Here is a 24,718-nt window from a genome sequence, read left to right as displayed (position 1 = left end):
CGAACTAGCGAACTCCAGGGGTGGTAGCCAGCGTCTTTTACCAGTGAGCTACTCAGGCCCCCAAAAGCATTCATTGCTACAACCGAAAAAGTTGGGACAGTATGAAAAATGCTAATAAAAACAAAAAGGAGTAATTTGTAAATTATATTCACTCTTTGCTATATTAAAAGCACTACAACTAAACATTATATGATGTTTCACCTTGTGAATTTCATTTTTTGTAAAATAAAAATTATGTTCAATAATTTAAAATCAGATGATTGCAACATTTTTAAAAAATTTGAGACAGGGTCAATTTAAGACTAATAACAATTTGACGAGTTAAAATAACAAGGCAATGTGAAACAGGAGATGTTAAACAGGTGAGGCAATCGTGTCATAGTATATAAGGAGCCTCCAAAAACAGCCTAGTCCTTCAAGAGCAAGGATCGTTCGAAACTTGTCAATTTGCCAACAGATGCTTCAGCAAATAATCCAGCACTTTGAGAACAATGTTTCACAAAGACAAATTGGAAGGATTTTGGCCATTTACATCCTCTTTTGTCTTAAAAAGCGTCATTCATCTGTAATAGATATCATGAACATGGGCTTGGGATTACTTTAGTAACCTTTGTTAGTCAACACCATTCGCCGCTGCATCCACAGATGCAAGTTAAGACTTTACTATGCAAAGCAAAAGCCATACATCAACACCGTCCAGAAGTGCTGCCGACTTCTCTGGGCTCTGTCTCATCTTAGATAGAAAGTAAAACAGTGGAACCGTGTTTTTTGGTCCAATGAGTCAACATTTCAAATAGTTTTTGAAAAACACAGTCGTCGTGCTCTCCGGGCCAAAGAGGAAAAGGACCATCCAATCTGTTATCAGCGTCAGGCCCAAAAACCAGTGTCTGTATGAGCCAGGGGTGTGTCAGTGCCCACGGCATGGGTAACTCGCACATCTGTGAGAACACCATTAATGCAGACAGATATGTACAAATTTTGGACAGTATAGCACTGTCTTTTCCAAGGATATCTCGGAATTTTCAGCAGGACAACTTAAAACCACATACTGGCCAAATAAGCAGAGAGTGTAGGTGCTAGATTGGCCTGCCTGCAGTCCTGACAATCTCCAATTGAGAATGTGTAGTGCAGTATGAAGAGCACAATACGGCAACGAAGACCCCGTACAATTGTGCAGCTGAAGACCTGCATAATGGATGAATGGGGGAAAATTCCACTTTTTAAACTTAACAAACTTGTGTCTTCAGTGCCTAAATGCTTAATACTGTAAGTTTTATTAGAAGAAATGGTGATGTTTCACAGTGGTAAACACTCGACTGTCCCAACTTTTTGGGAGTGTGCTGCAATAATCTGATATGAAAAAACAATGAAATTCACAAGGTAAAACATCATATAATGTTTAGTTGTAGTGCTTTCAATATAGCAAAGGGTGAATATAATTTACAAATCACTCCTTGTTTTTATTAGCATTTTTTATTTCACTTGGGGTTGTAGGTGGACTGCTTAAAAAAACCTGTTTGCTCTTACCCCCAAAGGTTGCGTAAAGCTAATTAATCAGATTGGAACCGCCAATTTCTGCCTGTTCCTTCCATTTTTGTGTGCAATATGCATCAGTCAGTTGGTGAACTGTCTGTGGGACTGACATGTACACAGGCCTTTGTTCACAGAGTTTTGGGTTGCCAGATCCCAATGGTTGCCAAATTGTTTCCATAACACATATTTTCTCAACATATTCCCTCCTAATAGACCCTGGATACAAGCAACAGTTTCAGTAATTAATTTCCTCAAAGGTGTTCATATTGTCATTTTTATATACCAACCCCCACCTGATAAGATTTTCCTTTCTTACATTTCCTTTCTGATCACCATTAGCTCAACAAGAACATAAAAAAAAAAAAGTTTTAGGCCCTGACGCCAGCCCCAGACAGACAGTCTGATATGAACGGTACAAAGATCAAGGAAATGTTGGTCTCAGCGTAAAGTGCTTATCTGTCAGAGGGAGACGGACAGTGTGCGTGTGACACGATGCTCTAATCTGACCCCATCACAATACCACGCAGTGAATCTAATCTCGGCCCAAACTCAATAACACTCAGCCACATAAGAGAAGCTCAATCTCTGATCCAATTTCCCCTCCTGCCTGCAGTGGATGTGTGCATTTAATTTAGCCATGCTGCTTCATGACCAATGAAGCAGTGGTGTAGTCCTGCCAAAAAAAGTGGTTTACTATTGCCCAGTCCCTGTTCGTTTGACCGGTTGGGGGGAGATGTGGGTTTGGGCTGTTGTCTGTTACTATAGACTGTACTTTACTGTTACTGTAGACTGCGTAATCTGCATATAGATAGCTGCGGAACTGCAACTCTGTACATGTTGTAAATGGGTCATTCCTATAATTTGGTAACATTCCGGAAAATAAAACACACTTTTAAGAGTTTCTTCATATTTCATCATTACAGGGACATATTAAAGATTGTATTAGTCATACTGATCAAACTAAATTACTAAAAAATACAGTATGTCCATCCAGTTAAATGGGCAGCATCAGTGTGGACATTCAGTGGATAAATGAGCCACTACATGGCCTGTGATTGATATTTAGGAAACATATTTGTAAACTAATATTTATGATTTTCTTTCTGTTAACATAAATACTGTATATTGACATTTTTTAATTATATTAATTTCCCATATATCTTCCCATAATAGGGTGGATATGTAATGCTTGACCACATATGACTAACACCACAAAATAAAGGAAGTCAGTGAGTTGGCATTATGTGACTACCTAGCATGTTGGAATTCTCGGAGTTGATATCATTGAACAATTTTATAAAAAAAAAAAAAAAAAAAAACAGTATTATAAAACGAATACTACAACATAAAACATATATATGTATGTATACTGTATGTATATCTATATCTATATCTATATCTATCTATACATACATACATATATATATATATATAATTATATATAATTTTATATTTTATAATTTTTTTGTTTGTTTGTTTTTTTACTGTGATATCTTCTTCCAATACTGGGTTGATACTAATAATTAATGTTGGTATGTTGGTAAAATGTTACTAAAATTTGCCAACATTGTAATGGTAACTGACATATTCCTTAGAAAGCATCCCTAGAAAATGTACATTACCATAGTGCAAAAGTCTAATGTAAAATATGTGTGCATTGCAGTGGAAGCAGGCCACATCCTCTGTAATCCTGGGTCATGTAGTGTTGGCTCAAGACCAGGACTATAGGATACTGATCACAGGTGGCATCTGTGTGTTCATCTTACTGCTGCTCCTGATCGGAATCTTTGTTTGGATCAAAAGGAAGAAGCATATTGATGGTATGCGGCTGTGCGTTTTTGTATTGGTGTGCAAGTGTGTGTGTTTGATAAGGTATACAGTATAAGGTTTTTGATGCCTCCTGTTGAAATGTTCCATATAATTTGTATAGTTATAGATCAATTATATCTATTAGAAATAATGTAAATATTACAGCCTGGAACACTTTACCATTTAAAACAGATATTCTGTTGAACATAAGCCTGTGAGCTATTACATGCATTTTGAAGCAAAGCTTGCCTTACATAATTACTTAAGCTTAACTGCAACCTCTGATTCCAGCTGCTTCATAGCCAGAGGAGTTGCACTTCCTTGCTGAGTCTATTTTTTATTTTAAATTAACTTAATGAGAATAGAATGAAAGCATAAGATAAAGAGAGATATAGGAGTTTCTGTGGGGGTTGACGCTGCTGAAATCCATGGTGGAGCGATCTGTCCCTTTTTTTCTCACCTCTCGGTATTCTCTCCCTCGGTCTCTCTCTCTCTCTCTCTCTCTCTCTCTCACCCTCTATCTCTGGTTGTAGATTTAGCTAAGGCTATGGTTTGGTATGACGGCCGGGCTCACATTCCGCACTTGGACATGTTGGCAAACGCGAGGAGTGTCAGTCCAACTAATGAAATGGTCTCTCACGAGTCGGTGGACTATAGAACCACTTTGCTTGAGGGTATGTTCTCACGCTTCGCTGCCTCTCGCTCAAAACACACTGCTGGTGGAGGGTTGCCATCTCTGCTGATCTCAGACCTGCCAAAGTCCCTTTAAAACAACTCAGGTCACTCGGGAGCCAAATTTGTAATGCCTCTGGGTAGCTATTTTCCAGTCATGCAATATAACTAATATCTACATGAATGGGAAAGACAAAATATCCAAAACGACTGGTCAAGATTTCATTCAAATTACATATTTCAAATCAGCAATAAAATCTGACAACAATGGTATCATAAATATGCAAATTCAAATCACTATTTTTCAGGCTGGTCCAGCTAATGTGCATTCTTGAGTAAACAGATAGGTAATTTCTCTATCAAAACAAATTATTGGCTCTTTGAACTGTAAGGTGGGTCCTCTATTCCTACAGATGCCATATTTCGCGTTACGATTTTTCCCATTCATATGTATAAAAATGACCCTTCTCATCCTCATAATGGACCAGATTTGTTGTTACAGGTTAGGATCTGGATAGGGACGGCTGGTCTTAGATCACCACTGAAAGGCAACTTTTATCCAGTTCTCCAAACACATAAACTTTCTGAACTTACTCCCCACTGTCTTTGAAGAGACTGCATGCTCCCTTGCTTTGCCTCTTTTCTTCTCTAAAAAGACAAGAAAAAATCTCTGCCTTTCACCCTCTCATCTGTAAAGGCGGGTGTAGAATTTCCTCCTCTCTTTGTAGTTCATGTAATGACCGTGCCTCCCAGACTTTCTCCGCTTTGTTCAAGTGACCCCAGGCCTCTGCGAGCAAGTCATTGACCTTTTGACCCCCTTGCTTTGCAGACCAAAACTTGCCTCTGTCGCAGACAGAGTCTTGCCGGCCTCATCTCTACACCCATGCCCATGTGGATCTGTCCCCCATGCTCGGGGCAATGGAAGGGGACATGGCATCTCCATTGTTGCCTTCTAACGCACCCATAGATTTGGGCAGCCTCCACCCTGAGTTGCTGAAAGAGGTGCAGTATGTGGTTATTGCCCGGGAAGATCTGCTTTTACACGTGAATGAGATCATCGGGCGAGGTGAGGGAACAAACATATATACAGCGTCTATTTAACAGTGTTAAAATGATTATCTTGATTGCTTGATGACATACGCTATACACATTGTAGCTGCAAGGCAATTGCTCCCATGCATTTAGTAATGTGCCGAATTTCACTCACAAACCTTTAATGTTACTTAGGGCTGTCACAATTATGATTATTGGCTGAAGATTAATTGTCATACTGCTTGTGATGAATGTGTATTAAGCTTAGACTGAAAGTGAAATTAACAAAACAAACAATATAATAATTTAAAAATAATTCAAATTTAAATGTAAATGTTTTCTTCGGTTTTCTTGTCGCTTAGAATAAGCTTAACACACACACATACCTTAAGAAGTCATATATTTATATTTAACTTGGAATCATATAATAATATAGGGAGATGTGATTTCTTTTAAATCCTAGACAATTTAGAAAATATTGCACAGGTTTAGAATGACATGAAAAATAATATTTTAAATATTATTTTTATTATATTTTATATTTTAATTATGTATAATTTTGGACAACTTAAATCTAACATTCACACTGTTGTTTTTGGAACTCAGAACTGTAATATAATATAGCATTACATTATATTATATTACATTACATTATATTATATTATATTATATTATATTATATTATTCACTTTCACATGTTATTAAACCATGAGTCTTGATTTCAGATAAAGGCTGCTTTGAGTTTAGTGCGGGTCTGTGAGACAGTCTGAGTTCATTTGGAGTGCTCACATTATATGCATATGTTCTACTATTTGCACTAGATAGCCAGAAAATGACATATAAAAATGCAGCATTCATGGTATTTCAATATTCGCCTAAAATTCCCTTATTTGGATTGTAAAATGTGATTGGATTTTAAAGTACACAATAATCACAGTTATCTCAAATAAAATCAATAATATCGATCAGGCGATTATTTAATCATCGCGACAGGCCTGCTGTTACTGTTATAGTATTTGTTATTTGTCTTAGTGTTAGGCAAGCATCACTATTACTACAACTACACTTTAGCAACTGTATTGCAACTCTCTAGCAACCACGCACATCACCAACATAGAGTTGAAAAATCTGGTTTCCTTTTATTGTTACTGTAAATGCAACCTGCAAACACATCTGGTGGTGTAGGCAAGTTGAAAAATGGTGTGCTACATGAAATCCAATAGCTCAAATTAGTGATTTAGAAAGAGGAATCCATTTCAGACGTGGTTAAACTCAGAAAAGTTAAAAGGTTGAAAAGTGGCAATAAGCCCGGCAGGTGACATTTGAACGTTAAATTGCCCATATTCTCATTGTACTACAGAAGTGGGGGTGTGAACATATATCAGATTTACGTTGGGGCTCAGGTGAAAACCACTCTCTAGTCCTCCCCTACACCCCTACACAATAAGCCTTATAAACCCACCAACCCTGTGGGAAAAACAATCCCAACGTGTGTTTGTGTATGTGACACAAAGCGATTTATAGAGCGGGAGGAAGAGGTGCGAGTATGTTGGGGTGCTCCGGGTGGCACTGGCATTTGTGGTGATTTGTTCTTGTGTTAAATTCCAGGCTCATTATTGGGCCATCTCAGGGCTCTGTGCCAGTAATCTGACTCGGCTGCCATCTGGTAAGATGTGATAGCAGCAGCGGAGAGAGATTACAGCACTCCACGCTCCATTATTTCAGCACAACACCCCAACTCTCTCTCACCCTCTATTCAGACAGGGATCTCTGTGCCCTCATTAGAGAAAACACCCAGCTGAAACACTCGTAATTGGTTAATCTATCAGTGAAACACCACACTGTACTCCAGACTTTCTATAAGATTTAGCTGCACATTTCACTGTATTTTTCAATTACTTTCTATGATAGTCCTTTCCAGCATATTACTTTCCTTTACTTTGATGTTGTTTCAAACTAGTATGACTTTTTCTCTTCTGTATAACTCAAAAAGAGATTTAAGACAGAATGAAAGTGAATGGTGACTGAGGCTGTCATTCTGTCTAACATCTTTTGTGTTCCACAGAAGAAAGTCATACAGGTTTGGAACGACATGAGGGTACTTGGGTGTTCTAAGTGGTTGCTACCTGTAGGTGAACACTCACTGGTCCAAGTCAAAACAGCCCATCCCGAGTCTCGATGATATTCTGGTTCCTTGAAATGGCATGGGTCCCCTCGTTCAATGTAAAACTATACGTTTTTTCCTCATTTTATGTCCCCCAGATGCATAAATCAAAATAGATCACCCCTACTCAACAAACCACAGGATTTGTGGTATCATTCATGTCCATAGCATAAATGGTACAGGACAAGTTTTTCATTTTTTATACTTAAAATTAATACTTCGGGAAGTTTGTTTAAATCCCAAAAGTAATGCTCAGAACTAAACTGTATTGAATCCAACTAAAATGAACTGCATTTATAGGTTGCATTCATGTTAGGAGATGACATATATGGTGCCTTTACTGCTGATATCATTTCCTAAGAGAGTACAGATATCCATATTGGTGCCTGTGTATATGCAACATACTGTAGTTGTTTAACACTCCATCATCATAATGCTTGAGACAGAGCAAGTGCACTACTAACACAGTATATTCACACTGATGCATTTGTTGCAGCTTTCATTGTTCTTGGCCATACATGATACACACCTGCTATGCCAACACTGTTCAGACAGAAAAACCTCTGATAGATTGATGTACTAATCATCGCTCTGCATCTTTTCCTGTCTTTGTGCGCACCAGGGCACTTTGGCTGTGTGTTCCACGGGACCCTGCTAGAACCAGATGGCCAGAAGCAGCACTGTGCAATCAAGTCCTTAAACCGTGAGTTTGACAACACAAGTGTGATTTAAAGTGGTAAAGTGAATTGTTGTATTTTAGTTTTGGAAGTTTTTAACACATTCAAATCACTCTTATAAAATGGATACAGTCCCAGCTCTAAAAACTTATTGGATGAGCCACATTCAAAGCAATTGTAAAATAGAAAGTGGCAATCCGATAAAGCTGATGTGTGCCATTTTTTGGGATGTTAAAATACTTTCTCCTATCCCAGCTTTATAAGAAGTGACAACTACAAGTACAACCATGTGGAGGCTGACGATCCCGAAAAGTGTATCTCTATGGTGCTATCAAAACATTGCTCTGTTTGTTTGAGCATACCGACACAGAACCATAGACTTAACCAATGCCATGAGTTTGGGGCGGGATTATCTGTTTGGTGACCAATGGAGAAGGGACAATGTTCGAGAAACCTGTTTGAAAGCAATCAAAATTTTTGCAGTTCCGTTTGGTGAAACTAGTGGCGCAGAAATTACAGAATTTAAAGGAATAGTTCACCCAAAATTAAAATTCTCTCATCATTTACTCACCCTCATGCCCTCCCAGATGTATATGACTTTCTTCAGCAGAACACAAATGAAGATTTTTAGAAGAATATTTCAGCTCTGTAGGTCCTCACAATGCAAGTGAATGGTGATCAGACCATTGCAGTACAGAGCTGAGATATTCTTCTAAAAATCTTTGTTTGTGTTCTGCTGAAGAAAGAAAGTCATACACATCTGGGATGGCATGAGGGTGAGTAAATGATGAGAGAATTTCCATTTTTAGGTGAACTATCCCTTTAAGGTGTTTTAGGTACTACGCTTTGCATTTACTATTGTAAAATCACTGTAACACATGGCCTTGTGTGGTTTATTGTTTTAATGAACTCTTAAAAACAACCCAAAAATCCTTTAAATTATTAAATAAAAAAAAACATTCCCCAAATGTGATGCATAAAATATCCTACAGAAAAAAATATATATATGTACAGTATATATTACAAAACTGTTGAGTAGTTATGCTGCCTATTCATTTTATGTAGGCTGTATTTCTGGTTTTCACTTTACTGAAATGAAACATGAGGCTGTTTTTGTTTTTTCCTTTTTTTTTTTTCAATTTGGAATGCCCAATTCCCACTACTTAGTAGGTCCTCGTGGTGGCGTGGTTACTCACCTCAATCCGGGTGGCGGAGGACAAGTCTCAGTTGCCTCCGCTTCTGAGACAGTCAATCCACGCATCTTATCACGTGGCTCGCTGTGCGTGACACCACGGAGACTCTGCATGTGGAGGCTCATGCTACTCTCCGCAATCCACGCACAATTTACCACACACAATGAGAGTGAGAACCCCTAATCGTGACCACGAGGAGGTTACCCCATGTGACTCTACCCTCCCTAGCAACCGGGCCAATTTGGTTGCTTAGGAGACCTGGCTGGAGTCACTCAGCACGCCCTGGATTCGAACTCGTGACTCCAAGGGTGGTAGTCAGCATCAATACTCGCTGAGCTACCCATGCCCCAACATGAGGCTGTTTTAATATGACTGTGTGATGAAGATGATGATGATAAATGCACAGCAGAGCCGCCATATAACATTAGAGATGCCTCTAATCACGTAATATGTCAAGGAGAGCTCTTAGATTTATGACCTGAGCTTTGTTATCTTTCTCTGTTTGCTTGCAGAATTAAGGCTTGTTTCAAAACTGTTGCCCAACTATAAATGTAGTCCTTTTTTGACTTTTTAACATTGAACAACATTTTGACAAGCTTTTTTTTTTTTTTTTTGCTTTTAAGACAAGGAGTCAGAAAATACACATTGAATAAATAATGAAAGGAATTGATCAAATAAATGCTTTGGAGCCGTTCCCAGATCAGTTTTAATTTTTTGAGGATACCAGCAGTGATCAGCTGTTTACTGTTAATGAATTACTGTTAGTAATAACTTGTAAACCAGATATAGAACTCGTTTACATATTTGAGTTCATTAAAGCTTCACATTATGGATCATGGGATATTTTAGATCTTTGGGTATATTTTTTTATTTGAAATTACAATACATGCTGCGTAAACACAGTAGCCTACATAACATACTGTGTGTGATGATGAGATGTCAGCTGAATCTGCTTTCCTGGCAATCACTGACGTAACTGTTTGTTAAGATGAAACAAGGAGACCAGCAGCTAAACTGTGCTTGTTTTCATGTGTACTTTAACACATTATCACAGTGTATACAGAAAAAAAATTATGTTAATTTATAGAGAAACGCTCCACTGCTAATTACATTGAGCCCGCTTCATTTTCATTTAAGCCGCTCTTTTTCTTTGACGCAGAAAAGATATGACATGCAGCGCGCAAGCGCTCTCTAGCGGCGGGTGACTATATAGACAGCCTTATCAAAGTCTGCTGGCATGGTTACTGAACGCATTTGTCCTGAAATTAATTAATCGTTGATCTATACATTTTATCGATCACATTATTAATGACGATTAATCGATTATCGATTAATCATTAACATCCCTACTAAACAAGACTTATATCTCTGCTCTGCAGAACAAAAATGGGCTTTTCCCAATCAGTGGGCATTTTCAAACCATTGAGATTCCCTACTTTCATTGGTTAGTTCAGAAATGCCCATCCCGGTTTGAAAATGCCCACAGATTTGAAAACACCCATTGCTGTTCTGCAGAGACCTATACTTCTACTAAAAACATATACACAGGCCTTTTCTATTGCTGTGTTATTTTACGATAAGCTTTCTCCATCTTAGTGAAAGGGTAAACATCTGTTTAATCTTCACAAACTGTGAAAGCGCCTCCAACAAGATTAAAGAAAGGCATAAAGCTAAAATGGCAGGACCAGTGGAGACTGAGAGCTCAACTAGTAATGGCACAGTCATGTCACAGTGGAAAAGGTCGCTGCTCTGAAACTGAGCAGTCCTCCCGGATGAAATATCAGGCTTTGTGTGATAAAACACTTGATAGAGTTGGGGATAATTTATATGTCATGGTGAATGGTTCACTGAAAATTCGGCAGGTTTATTGCTAACTTAGAAAACGTATAGCTAGATTTGAAATGTTCAAGAGTCTTTTGGGACGGCCGTGTAAATCCAGGTTGGGGTAACATAACGGATAAAGATTTGGGCTGATATCAATGCAAGTTTGAGCCATTCGGGCGACCTATGAACTGCTTTGCCGTATCAGTATTGTGCCTTTAAAATGAAAATTCTGTCATCATTTACTCTCCCTCATGTTGTTCCAAACTCACATGGTGTTCTTTCTTCTGTGGAACACTAAAGGAAAAGTGTAGCAGAATATATTGCTATATTCCATACACTGAAAGCATACAGTGACCACAGGCTGTCAATATCCTAAAACAAATCTATTGCGTGGCTTCAGAAAACTTGGAATATCGCATGTGAGTCTTATGGAAATGTTAGGGGCCGCTCAGATCAAACGTGTTCTTCTGCTATTAGTTGAGCTAGAAGCAGTGAAACAAATGGAACAGAATGCAGGCTAGGGAGGGTAGAGTCACATGGGGTAACCTCCTCATGGTCGCTATAATGTGTTCGCTCTCAGTAGGGCGCATTGTGAGTTGTGCGTGGATGCCGCAGTGGATGGTGTGAAGCCTCCACACGCGCTGTGTCTCCGCGGTAACGTGCTCAACAAGCCACATGATAAGATGCGTGGGTTGACAGTCTCAGACGCGGAGGCAACTGAGATTCGTCCTCCGCCACCCAGATTGAGGCGAGTCACTACGCCACCACGAGGACTTAGAGTGCATTGGGAACTGAGCATTCCAAATTGGGGAGTAAAATGGGAGAAAATCAAAATCAAAAATAAAAACATTATATGGAAAAGAGCAATGTGAACATTCTCATTTCGTGTTCCAAGGAAGAAAGAAGTCATACAGGTTTTTAACAACATGATAGTGAGTAAATAAATACTCAAACCTGTGAAACTCAACTTGTGAAATTTATGTTGCTTGCAGGAATCACTGATATTGAGGAAGTATCTCAATTCCTGAAGGAGGGCATCATCATGAAAGATTTCAGCCATCCCAATGTGCTCTCTCTGCTGGGTATCTGCCTGCCCAGCGAGGGCTCACCTCTTGTCGTGTTGCCGTACATGAAACACGGTGATCTGCGCAACTTTATCAGAGATGAGACTCACGTATGTGGTGCTAACCTCGCAAACATTTATCAAAAACTGTCTTTCAGCGCAACTTCTGGGTCAGACTGTTGTTGTAGATGTATAAAATACACTACAGTGGACAGTTCTTACCATTCATGATGAACTTGAAAACGATGGGAATGTGCCTTGTTATTAGGGGTTCAAGCCCGAAGGGCTAGAAACCCTATTGTTTTTGTCAGGATTTGTATCATTATTATTCTGCCCTAAAACTGATCGTGCAGACCGTAAGGCCTAGAGACTTGAAATTTTCAGGGATCGTAGTACTCCGGCTGGCTAGCCATACGCCTGGAATCGGACCGATCAGCCCATAGGTGGTGCTATAGTGAAAAAAAAATTAAAAACACATTTTGGGTCATAACTCTTGAACCCTAAGGGCTAGAAACAAAATTATTTTTCCAGTGATGCCTTGCGTAATGGCGAATATTTTAAGCTCCAGCCAATTCAAAACGAACTTGTCCTAGGCCGTTCACCTGATCGGAAACCAAACCAATGTAGAAAGATTCAGCAGAGTCCCAACATGAAAAGTTATCAAAGGAATTTTGAACTTTTGATTTAGCGTCAAACAGTACCCCAAAACGTACATAGTGGCCGTGGCCACTTTTACTAAAATGGTTATAACTTTTGAACGGATTGAGATATTATCACCAAATTTGGTACATTTATGTATGAGGTCATTCTGAGGACACACAAAATTGCATGCCTCTGCCTCTTGGTGGTGCTATAATAATTAAAAAACTAAAATTGGCTCTAACTATGAAACCGTTGGTTTGATCGACTTGAAATTTTGCATGCCCTGTCTTTGTCCAAGGTGCCATCAAGGTCTATGAGGACAGTCACATATCTTGAAAACCATGGCCGCCATTGATCAATCTGCTTTTAGCAGCTATTTGACATGCCCTTATCAAAATGAAACGTCGTAGGCCTATTTGTGTCTTGTCCCGAGAGGTCTGTGCAAAATCGGAAAAAAATTGGCTACCAGGAGGCACTATCATGTTTAAATGTGTGTAAATCGATGTATATACAGCTGTCTTTCACAAAGAAACACGTTATTCATTTCATATGATAGACCTCCTCTTTCTAACAACTTTGCCTCAAGAAACATTGGTGTGAATCAAATTGTTCGTTATATAAATGAGATTATTTAACAAAACTATTTTTTCAAACTAGTCCTAGGCCGTTCGCCCATTCAGAACCAAACCAGTGCAGAAAGATTGGAGTCCCATTATTAATAATTATCAAAAAAAGTTTGAACTTTCGATTCATCATCGCAAAGGTATGCCAAAACGTACGAAGGGGGCGTGGCCACTTTTACTAAAACGGTTATAACTCTGGAAATGAATTAGATTTTATCACCAAATTTGGTACACATATGTATGGGCTCAATCTCTTGGTGGTGCTATAACAGTCAGAAATGTAAAAAAAATACTATATCTCTGTGCTACCTAACCTCATGTTTCTGAAATTAAGGCACTTTATCATTGTTTTAGTTGCAAACAGGTTTAATTAATACTTAATATCTGTTACATTTGTACTGAAACGATCTTAAGCCTTGAACCCCATTAATAGCTGCTTGCAGCTATATTCATATGATGTGTGTTTTGTTTTATAAAAATTTATATTTTTGTTCCCACACAGAACCCCACTGTGAAGGATCTGATGGGTTTCGGGCTGCAGGTGGCTAAAGGAATGGAATATCTCGCTAGCAAGAAGTTTGTACACAGAGACCTTGCGGCCAGAAACTGCATGTGAGTTTTCCAGTGTATCTCTCTGTTCCAAGCTACGTAACAGTGTTTCTGAAGCCCCAGATGTGCCTGCTATATGTATAGTGAGTGTTGTTTTTTTGTCTCACATAACATGTTTGTTACATCTTTCTCAGGCTGGATGAGAGCTACACAGTAAAGGTGGCTGATTTTGGTCTGGCCAGAGATGTGTATGATAAAGAGTACTACAGTGTGCACAACAAACACGGGGTGAAGCTGCCCGTCAAATGGATGGCATTAGAAAGTCTGCAAACCCACAAGTTCACCCCCAAATCAGATGTAGTGAGTATCTTTCTCACATTAAACAAAAAAAATATTTTAATAGTATTAAATAATAATATATATATAATAATTATATAATATATGGTAATTATTATTATATATACTGTATATATGTTATATATATATATACACTACCGGTCAAAAGTTTTGAAACACTTACTCATTCTTTATTATAATTTTTTTTTTTTTTTCACATTTTAAAATAATAGTAAAGTCATCAAAACTACGGAATAACATAAATGGAACTATGGGAATTATGTTGTGACTAAACAAAATCCAAAATAAATCAAAACTGTGTTATATTTTAGCATCTTCAAAGCATTCACCCTTTACCTAGAATTTTCAGACATGTACTCTTGACATTTTCTCAACCAACTTCTTGAGGTATCACCCTGGGATGCTTTTTAAACAGTATTGAAGGATTCAATATTGACTGAAATGTTTCTCATGATCTTAAAAATCTTTTGATCTGAAAGCGTATGCTTAAATGTTTGAAATTAGTTTTGTAGACAAAAATATAATTGTGCCACCATATTAATTTTATTTCATTATAAAACTAAAATTTAATAAAAAAAAAAAAAAAAAAAAAAACAAGTTTTTGAAATTGATGACTTGGACCAAATAATAAAGAAAAGCAGCCAATAAGTGCCCAACATAGATGGGATCTACTTCAATACTGTTTAAAAAGCATCCCAGGGTGATACCTCAAGAAGTTGGTTGAGAAATTGAGTCACAACATAATTCCCATAGTTCCATTTATGTTATTCCATAGTTTTGATGACTTTACTATTATTCTAAATGTGAAAAAAAAAAAAATTATAATAAAGAATATGTGTTTCAAAACTTTTGACCGGTAGTGTAAAGTATTCAGATTTTGTTATGTTGCAGCCATATGCTAAAATGCTTTAAATAATTTTTACACTCCATACCCCATAATAACAAAGCAAAAAAAAAAAAAGAGAAAAAAAGATTTTTGAGAACTTTGCAAATTTATTACAAAGAAAAAACTGAAATATCACATTGACATAAGTATTTAGACCCTTTGCTATGAACTTGAGATTTAGCTCAGGTGCATCCCATTTCTCTGGGTCATCTTTGAGATGTTTCTACACTTTTGATTGGAGTCCACCTGTGGCAAATTCAATTGATTGGACATGATTTGGAAAGGCTGAAAATGCATATCAGAGCAAAAACCAAGCCATGAGGTCAAAGGAACTGCTTGCAGAGCTCAGAGACAGGATTGTATCGAGGCACAGATCTGGGGAAGGCTACAAAACAATTTCGGCTGCATTGAAGGTTCCCAAGAGCACATTGGCCTCCATAATTCTTAAATGGAAGAAGTTTGGAACAACCAGGACTCTTTTTAGAGCTGGCCGCCTGGCCAAACTGAGCAAACAGGGGAGAAGGGCCTTGGTAAGAGAGGTGACCAAGAACCTAACGGTCACTCTGGTTGAGCTCCAGAGATCATGTGTGAGATGGGAGAAACTTGCAGAAGGACAAACATCACTGCCATACTCCACCGATCTGGGCATTATTGCAGACTGGCTAGATGGAAGCTCTCCTCAATGCAAGATACAAAAAAGCACCTAAAGGACTCTCAGACTGTGAAAAACAAGATTCTCTGGTCTGATGAAACAAAGATTGAACTGTTTGCACTTAATTCCAAGCGTCATGTCTGGAGGAAATCAGGCACCACTCATCACCTGCGCAATACCATCCCAACGGTGAAGCATGGTGGTGGTAGCAACATGCTGTAGGGGTGTTTTTCAGTAGCAGGGACTGGGGGACTGGTCAGGGAGGTTTAAAGAAAGCTGAACACAGCAAAATACAGAGATATCCTTAATGAAAACCTGGTCCAGAGTGCTATGGACCTCAGACTGGGCCGAAGGTTCACCTTCCAACAGGACAATGACCCTAAACACACAGCCAAGGCAACGCAAGAGTGGCTTAGGAACAACTCTATGAATGTCCTTGAGTGGCCCAGCCAGAGCCCAGACTTGAACCCAATTGAACATCTCTGGAGAGACCTGAAAATGGCTGTCCACCAACGGTCCCCATCCAACCTGACAGAGCTTGAGAGGATCTGCAGAGAAGAATGGCAGAAAATCCCCAAATCCAGGTGTGCAAAGCTTGTTGCATCATACCCAAAAAGACTTGAGGTTGTAATCGCTGCCAAAGGTGCTTCAACTAAGTACTGAGTTAAGGCTCTGAATACTTATGAAAAATGTGATATTTCAGTTTTTTCTTTTTAATAAATTTGCAAAGTTATCAAAAATCTGGTTTTTGCTTTGTAATTATGGGGTATGGTGTGTAGATTGATGTGGGATATTTTTTTTTTTTAAAGCATTTTAGCAAAAGGCTGCCACATAACAAAATTTGCAAAAAAAAACTTGAAGTGGTTTGAATAATTTCTGAATGCACTGTATATTTTATATATATATATATATATATATATATATATATATATCAATTAAAATAAATAGTTGTTTTATTTATGATGTTTCTGAGCAAAACTGGATCTGTTCTTCATCAAGTCAAGTCATTTTTATTTGTATAGCACTTTTCACAACACACAATTTCAAAGCAGTTTTACAGAAAATCATGTATATTTTTTTTTCCCCATTTCTCCCCAATTTGGAATGGCCAATTCCCAATGCGCTCCAAGTCCTCGTGGTGGCGTAGTGACTCGCCTCAATCCGGGTGGCGGAGGATGAATCTCAGTTGCCTCTGCATCTGAGACCGTCAATCCACGCATCTTATCACGTGGCTTGTTGAGCGCATTACCACGGAGATGTAGCGTGCGTGGAGGCTTCACGCTATTCTTCGCAGCATCCACGCACAACAATCCATGTATCTAATTTATAGATACTGTAATATCTATACATTTTTTTTCATCTGTTCAAATGTCAAGCATTTCTTCTTGGTATACTCTATTGGTAATGCAGTGCTTTTGACCTAAGATCCATTCTCAAGGCCTTAAAATTTCTGGAAAAGAATCTTGCCCATCATATGTTTTCACAGGTTGTTTCAAAAGTGAGCTATCTACCTAGACTGCATTTTCTAAGCATCATAGGTACATTCAAACATTAGAATGAAGCATTTCTGGGCAACAAAGATATGTTTAAATTGAGCATTTTTATAGGCATCAAATCAAATGTTTGGAGTGTGCCTATGGTGCCCAAAAATGATGTCTAGATAGGCACCTCACTTGGATTTGAAACACAGCTATACTGTCTAATTTTCAGATTTTAGTCAGTTCTAATTGTATTTTGACCTTATTCCATTGACAGATTTTAACTTTCAGATTTTAAGATTTCCCACCTTTTCACTTGATAAAAAGTGACAAAAAATCTGCTAATGGAACAAAATGCAATATATAATGCAATTTTGCTTTTTTTAGTAAATTTGGCATGTTTTAAGGATATTTACATATTTTGTACATACAAGGACAGGATTAGTCTTTTGCAGCAAATTATCCTGGCCTAAGAACCACTGTTTGTCTCAGGGTCATTTTGTCTGAATTAGTAAGTTTCAGTTCATTAGGTAGCAGTATCTTTCTCATCACACTGACTTATGCATGTCCACACATGTCAGGTTCAAGGTGTGTCTTGAGTCATGTCCTGTTTTCTAACCTGCCTACGTTTAAAAAAAAAAAAATAGATGACTACTCTCTGCCATTTGTGGGTAAATTAATTTCCCAACATTTCTGTAAATACGGACTTGACTCTTACCTTAAATGGATTTATGTGTACAGCATTCCCTCTCTTTGGCACACTGTACACCTTTTTGTTGGCCTCCAACAATTGATGGCATGCAGGAGTCACCCAAAGTTCACGCAGATGACAGCTGTTTGGATAGGCTGCTTTCCTCATAACTCATTGTTTTTTATTTGATCTTCACACAGTGGTCGTTTGGCGTGTTGCTATGGGAACTCATGACCCGGGGTGCCCCACCTTACTCTGATGTGAACTCCTTCGACATCACAGTCTTCCTCCTACAAGGCCGAAGACTGCTACAGCCAGAGTTCTGCCCGGATCCACTGTAAGCACACACAAGACACTTAGCCTAACAACTACATAGGGAGCTACCTTCTAAGGTAGCATCTTAACTATCATGGAACCTTAAAAAAATAATAGATTTGGAACGCTCTACAAAGGCAGCAGCACTTAGTGCTCTGCATGAAAGACTCAACATGACAATTGATTTCAATATAGTGTGACGTTAGCATGTTGCTAAGCTAAAGACACAACACTTTAATAGGCATAAAGATACACAGCACACACAAATATTGAGTAAAATATATTTTTTTTAAATTTCACTGCAATTATAAAGCTATTTTTTATCAATGCCTTTTATATGATGCCTTAAAATGCTGCCTCCGTAGACAGCTCAGCTTTAATGTATCAGGTTTTGGAACACTGGATCACTTTCCGTCAAAATACACCTACCAACATGACACACTTCATTGTGTCCTTCTTTATGACCAACGTACGGCACCCCAAAGGGGGAGTACAGCCATGGTGTAACAACATAAGAGTGTAAAACAGAACTATTGTTAACCAACCGCAGATTCAGTCAAGCAGTTGTAGTTCATCAGAACTATTGGCCAGCTCAGCTCTGCATGACTACCTGAGCTAGGCATACATTGACTCCCAGTCCTGCTTCTATGATATGAGTCAACTGCCAAACATTCTTCACACACTGCTGTCTAATAACCAGCTGTGGCACTCTGAATAGAGATATGTGGGTCATTACTCCCTGCCCTCATGGGCTGCACAATGAGCTGTCAGGCATTCATTCCTCCCAGGTCTTCATGGCTCTGTTCTGCTCAGCAGACTATTGCAGGAAAAACAATGGAAAGTCGGGCTGAAATGTGATGAAGGTTTTCACCAGAGGTGATACATTTCAAGGCACCGGTGTCTCACACTGCCAAAGCAAACAGCTGAGGAGAATGGAAAAATGATCTAACTTAAACTCCACATGATTCTTTGCTCAAAGTGAACACAAATTAGTTTCCAACAACAACATCAAAGTGTTTGAGTTTTGAATATTGAAGTCTGTGCCACAAACAGTTGACAAACATTGGTCCTGCAAAACATGAGCCCTGTCTGTAATAGAAGGTTCTCTGAAATAGGATTATGCACCATCAGCCTGTCAGATTCAAATAGGTACATTAATATATTAAACTGTATGTCCCATAGTATAGTAGTTATTAGAAGGCACCATTCATATTTAGTAATTTGCCACTTGAAAGGCAACAGCATAACCCTCTGTAATTGGGGTATACTGTACAAGACATTTCTGAGTGAAAATATGCTGGAAATATTGTATAGTGGGACTTGATTTAATGTATAAATTGATTGGATCATGCATTGGATCATTCCATTTTAATGAAAGATTATGAAGACAAATTGTTTTATTTTATTTGGAATAACATGCAGAGATGAAGCATTCAGCTTTATTATTATTCTTTCCTGCATGCATAGTCTTGAGTTTTAGAGGCAGAAAAAGCTTTCACATTCACATTTTGATGAAAAATGAAATATTATGAAATGTTTTATCTATTAGGAATAATATGTCCCCAGACCGTAATAAAAAATTTTCCTACCATCTGAGCAATTGCAGCTTGAAGTACCACCTGTTTTCAGCAGGGAGCAGTAAGCGAAACTCCTGCTGTATACACAACACACAGCTGTACACAGAACAAACCACACTCAGGCTTGCCTGACACTAGTGACAGTATTAACACGTTCTAGCGTTCAAACACAGCTGGACGGAGCTCAAGTCAGAATGCAGGGATCTCCAGATGTGTTTTTCTAAGTTTCAAACTATGTTTAACTTGACACAGTGACTTGCCTTTCCAAATCAGTGTGTGCCTTTCCAAATCAAATCCAAACGCTGTTTATGACACGACTCAAACAAAGTGAAATGCTCCAAAAGCATCGGTCTGACATGTGTACATTGATGCGACCTTAGACAAGCCCTTATAATAAATCTATATTGGGCAGATTGATGACTTCTATTGCAAAATTGAATGCCGAGGACTGTAGGCTAATGATAGGCTTGTTTTAAATAATATGGAAATAATATATTGCCTTCTAAAGCCATTTTTGTCTGTATTGCCTTATCAATGCTTAACTCATCTGACACAATAATGTAATGCATTTTAATTATCTGAAATATTATATTTATAATATACAGTATATTATAGTTATAATTATTTAAATATAACCTTATTATTATTTAATCATATAAAACATTTTTTTATGAGGGCCTTTCACAGAAAATATTCATATATGCATTTAATTGTGATTAATTCAATTAATTAATTGGCATATCATGTAAATATTTCAATAAAAATTTTAAACAATTCTTCTTCTTTCGGCTGCTCCCATTAGGGGTTGCCACAGCGGACCATCCATGATCCGCTTATTTGACTTGGCACAGGTTTTACGTCAGATGGCCTTCCTGACGCAACCCCCAGTGGCTGAGGGACTCTCACTCACAACTATGGGGCAATTTAGAGTCTCCAATTCACTTGTATGTTTTGGGACTTGTGGGCGAAAACAGTGCACCTGGAGGAAACCCACGCAAACATGAAAACTCCACACAGAAAGGCCCAGTTGAGCCAGGACTCGAACCCGGGACCTTCTTGCTGTGTGGCGACAGTGCTAACCACTGAATTTTATATTGATTTTTATTCCAAAAATTGAAAAATTAAAAAAGTGATACTGCTTTGCAGGAGCACTGTTGAAAGAATAGCTCTCCCAAAAATGAAAAATTCTGTCATCATTACATTGCGCTGTATTTCAAGTCTTAAGCCATACAGAACAGACTGAAATTTAAGTCTTAATTCACTGAAAATCTTCCCCTTCACCTATTCAAATCTGGCACGCACACAAGAACATCTTTGTTTACATAAGTGCAGCGCAGTGAGCGCACCTGACACCCTACTGTATATAAAGAGAAGGCGGTGGAGAAGAAACAGTGCTTCAGTTGTTCTTGTGTTTTTGTCACAGCAGCAATTTTTAATAAAAAAAAAAAAGTGAATGATATTTGAGAAGTAGAGCAGTCTTCCTAGTCCACACTTTGAGAACCACCGCACTAGTGAATTGTGCACAATAACTCCAGGGAAATAAAAATAATAATAATAATTATAATTACATGAAGTCAGTTTTTATTTCATGTTGTCTTTAAATCTAATTAATACGTTTTTCTCTTTTCACTGTAGATACAATGTAATGATCGAGTGCTGGCACCCTAAACCAGAGCGCCGCCCCACCTTCTCAGAGCTAGAGTCCCGCATCGCTGCTATCTTTTCCAGCTTCAGTGGCGAGCACTACATCCTCCTCAACACCACATACGTCAACATCGATAAGATGACACCCTACCCCTCTCTCATCTCTTCTCAAAGTAACCTCGACCGTGACTGCTGCACCTGAAAAAAAAAGACCAGACAGAGGGAGGGTCAGAAAGAGGGCGAGGAAAAGAACTTAAGACACTGGACTCACTGCCAGGGATAGTTTTCATTAAACACTCCCTTAATCACTGTAAATAGATTATGATGAGCCGTGACCTGTGGAGTTGAGGATCTCCACTCAAGCACGAGATGGTCGCGCTCCCCTGGGACAGAGGCCGAATTCCACCTGAAGCAAGTTAAGGTGCAAATTGACAGCCTAAAGCAGTTGCTGTACTAAAAACCCTTTTTTCAATGGGGGCGTGTCTATATAAGGGTTTGTTTTTGGAAAGACATTAAAGCTGTCATTCCATTAATGCTTCATCTGTTCATTGTATGGCTGTATTCAGATGCTTCCTGCAGTCTGTGCCCATCTGATTCATTTATACTCCTGACAGACGCTGTACTACCACACGACTACAAGACCATTTTTGATTGGTCAATCAGATGGTTTTAAAAACAGAAACGCTTCAGTGGCATTGCATTCTCTGGGGTAACCGAGTGTATGTTGATCATTTTATTTTCTGTGAAAAATGTAATATAACGTTGTGCATGCATTCGTACTATGAACTGAACGCAGCATAATGAAGTTATCATTGGAACACTGGACAGATTACATGTGAAATTTGCCTACAAATCTGTCAATGTTCTTTTGTGGCTTTGTACTTCAGGAAAAGGACATTTAGTTTCATAATTAGACAAATTCCTTTTACAGTATGAATCATCCGTTGCAGTTTTTTTTTTTCTTTCTTTTTTTTTTTTTTTTTTGTACAACTTGGCCATTTTAATCTTTGCAACAAGACTTCTATACTTCTATAGAATCTGTTTAAACTTAGTGTCAAACTAGCATATTACTAAGACTACATGTAATCAACTCACCTTTTTCACATTTTCTGCACTGACTGGGCGGGAAAGTACGAAATATATTTAAAGTCAACATGAAACAGCATTTGCAACCAATTTATGCGTTATGTGCCATGTTTCAGAGTGAATCTTGATATTCAATTAGAAAAATTGGATATAAAATTGGTTATAAACTTTACCTGTCAAAGGCGGAGCAAGAATTACATTTTGATGAAAGATTGCAGAAGAATATTTTCTTTGGAATTTCTTTAGACCGAATAATTATGCTCAAAAAGACCAGGAACATGTATTAAGATTGATTTCATGTTGACTTTAAATATGATTCAGTGTGTTAAATGGAGCTCGGACTTAGTACTTTTTAGTATAAAATTTTCCAAAATATTAATAAACAATAGCAAGGGCATAGCCAGGAAATTACTTTTGGGTGGGCCTCCATAAAAATTGAGTGGCCAAGTTTTCGCCCAATTATTATTTTATTTTTTTAACCAAATGTTCCTCAACAACAGAGAAGCGGCGCATTCAAACATTCTTTCACAATTTCAGAAATCAGAATTTATGCATTTTTAAAACTGTTTTATAAATATATATTTGAAGTCAAAGAATAATCTTTAATATTCCCATTCTGTGGTCCTAGGTGTAATTTGGCTGGGCCTAGACCCACCCCGGCCCAACCTTGGCTACGCCACTGGGTGTGGCATCTATAGATCTTTGTGAATGACAGCAGCAGATTACATGCAGGCCTGCATATTGCTATGTAGTGAAGATGACAATGTGTGAATGTGAATGTGTGTTGCCATATCAGACTACTGGTTGATGTAAATAATTTGTCTCTCTACCCTTCTTGTCTGACTTGCTGTGTGATACATGTATATATAGCCTATGAACACAGCATACAATTTAGACAGATTGGTACCAATCAAATAAGCCATTAGTTCAATCAACATTTTCATTTTTATCTCTATGCGAGTTAAAATTCTAGTGTACTTTATACAACTGACCAATAAACAGGTTAAATCTTAAATCATGTAGTATAACATTTTATGTTTTGCCATTTACAGTATCTGTCTGTTTTTATTTGAGACTGTAACTGCGACACTGTCTCCTTGTGATGTCTCTACAAGCAGAGAGAAATGACTAAGAGATAGTACATTACAATATTTCTGCTGTTCCAGTTACAATAATAAAGTTTTTCCACAAATAATGTGTACATGTGTTTGTGTGTGCTGCATAAATATAACTATGAATACTTATTTATGCTATCCGTTATGAATTCTTTGAGTCTCACTCCATTTCATCGGCTCTCTGTGTGAACTTTAAACATGACCTTGTGATTGCTCTCAGTGCTCTTGATTCGACCTTCAAGTCACTGTTGTCTAGACAGGCTTTTTAATTTCCTCCTTTATGGCCTGTTCTTGGAAATAAGGGTAATACTACCTGTCTGAAAAGAGAACCCCAGCTAAATGGATGAAATATTATGATTTGCAGGTACCACATGCAATACTCTTAAGATATTTTTTTCAGCTTAACCATGATTTGTAGTCTTTAAAGACCATTGAAGAGTATTGCAGATTGATTTCTCGCTTAATAAAAACTATTTAGGTAATATGTATTCAAAGTATTCAAAGTACAGGTCTGCAAATGCATAATGCGAAGTAATGTCTAACTTGAATAAAGTGAATATCAGTGTGTAAGTTTTATATTGTAGCTTTAACCTGCTTATACATCTCACTGTAGCTGACTGTCCTAACTTAGAGGACAAATCCATCTTCCTTCTCATAACTCAACACTAATTCATAAGCTAACGTGGAGGAGGACACGAGCCACTATTTTCTGTTTTCAAAAGAAAAGAGCCCTTTTGTAAACCTGTGACTTCACTTCATTTGAAATGACTACACTGCCACCCACTGGACGATTTAAACATGTACAACAGTAATAATATTTATGGATTGGTTTTTCTTTCTTTGATCGTTTTCTGATTATTTCTAATGATTTTCACCAGTGTTGCCTTTTTATTTGAGCATCCTAAATTACTTTCAGGACAAATTTCTTCACCTTAGGGCTTCATTGAAAGAATTACGACAAGCTGCACAAGCAGTGAGGTAGTGTCATGAATAACATGGCTCCCAGCTATTTGAAAACCAGACGGAAAATCTGCCCTAAAAATGACGTTCTGTCTGCTCAACTCAAAAACTGACCTTCACTGGGAGTTTACAAATCACCATGATATGACAGTTATGAGCTACTTACAACACAGTAG

General features: G+C 38.0%; 1 protein-coding gene across 2 annotated transcripts in view; it reads left to right on the top strand.

The window, feature by feature from the left end:
• met (MET proto-oncogene, receptor tyrosine kinase) overlaps nucleotides 1-23,662 on the top strand; it is a 90,936-nt gene extending 67,274 nt beyond the window's left edge. The window contains exons 13-21 of one of the 2 annotated variants that reach the window (XM_051692491.1): nucleotides 3,197-3,353; nucleotides 3,876-4,016; nucleotides 4,844-5,080; nucleotides 7,833-7,913; nucleotides 11,897-12,078; nucleotides 13,735-13,844; nucleotides 13,976-14,141; nucleotides 18,046-18,182; nucleotides 21,373-23,662. In XM_051692491.1, the coding sequence (XP_051548451.1) occupies nucleotides 3,197-3,353; nucleotides 3,876-4,016; nucleotides 4,844-5,080; nucleotides 7,833-7,913; nucleotides 11,897-12,078; nucleotides 13,735-13,844; nucleotides 13,976-14,141; nucleotides 18,046-18,182; nucleotides 21,373-21,583 (1,422 nt within the window). In that variant the 3' untranslated portion in view covers nucleotides 21,584-23,662. The remainder of the gene's footprint in view (nucleotides 1-3,196; nucleotides 3,354-3,875; nucleotides 4,017-4,843; nucleotides 5,081-7,832; nucleotides 7,914-11,896; nucleotides 12,079-13,734; nucleotides 13,845-13,975; nucleotides 14,142-18,045; nucleotides 18,183-21,372) is intronic. The other variant, XM_051692492.1, reaches the window with a different exon arrangement.
• The last annotated feature ends 1,056 nt before the right edge of the window (nucleotides 23,663-24,718 follow it).

The sequence above is a fragment of the Myxocyprinus asiaticus genome, chromosome 48 (genome assembly GCF_019703515.2).
Source record: "Myxocyprinus asiaticus isolate MX2 ecotype Aquarium Trade chromosome 48, UBuf_Myxa_2, whole genome shotgun sequence".
NCBI classification, from domain to species: Eukaryota; Metazoa; Chordata; class Actinopteri; order Cypriniformes; family Catostomidae; genus Myxocyprinus; species Myxocyprinus asiaticus.
Note: the sequence above shows the minus strand (reverse complement) of the source record. Positions and strands in the feature narration are given on the sequence as shown.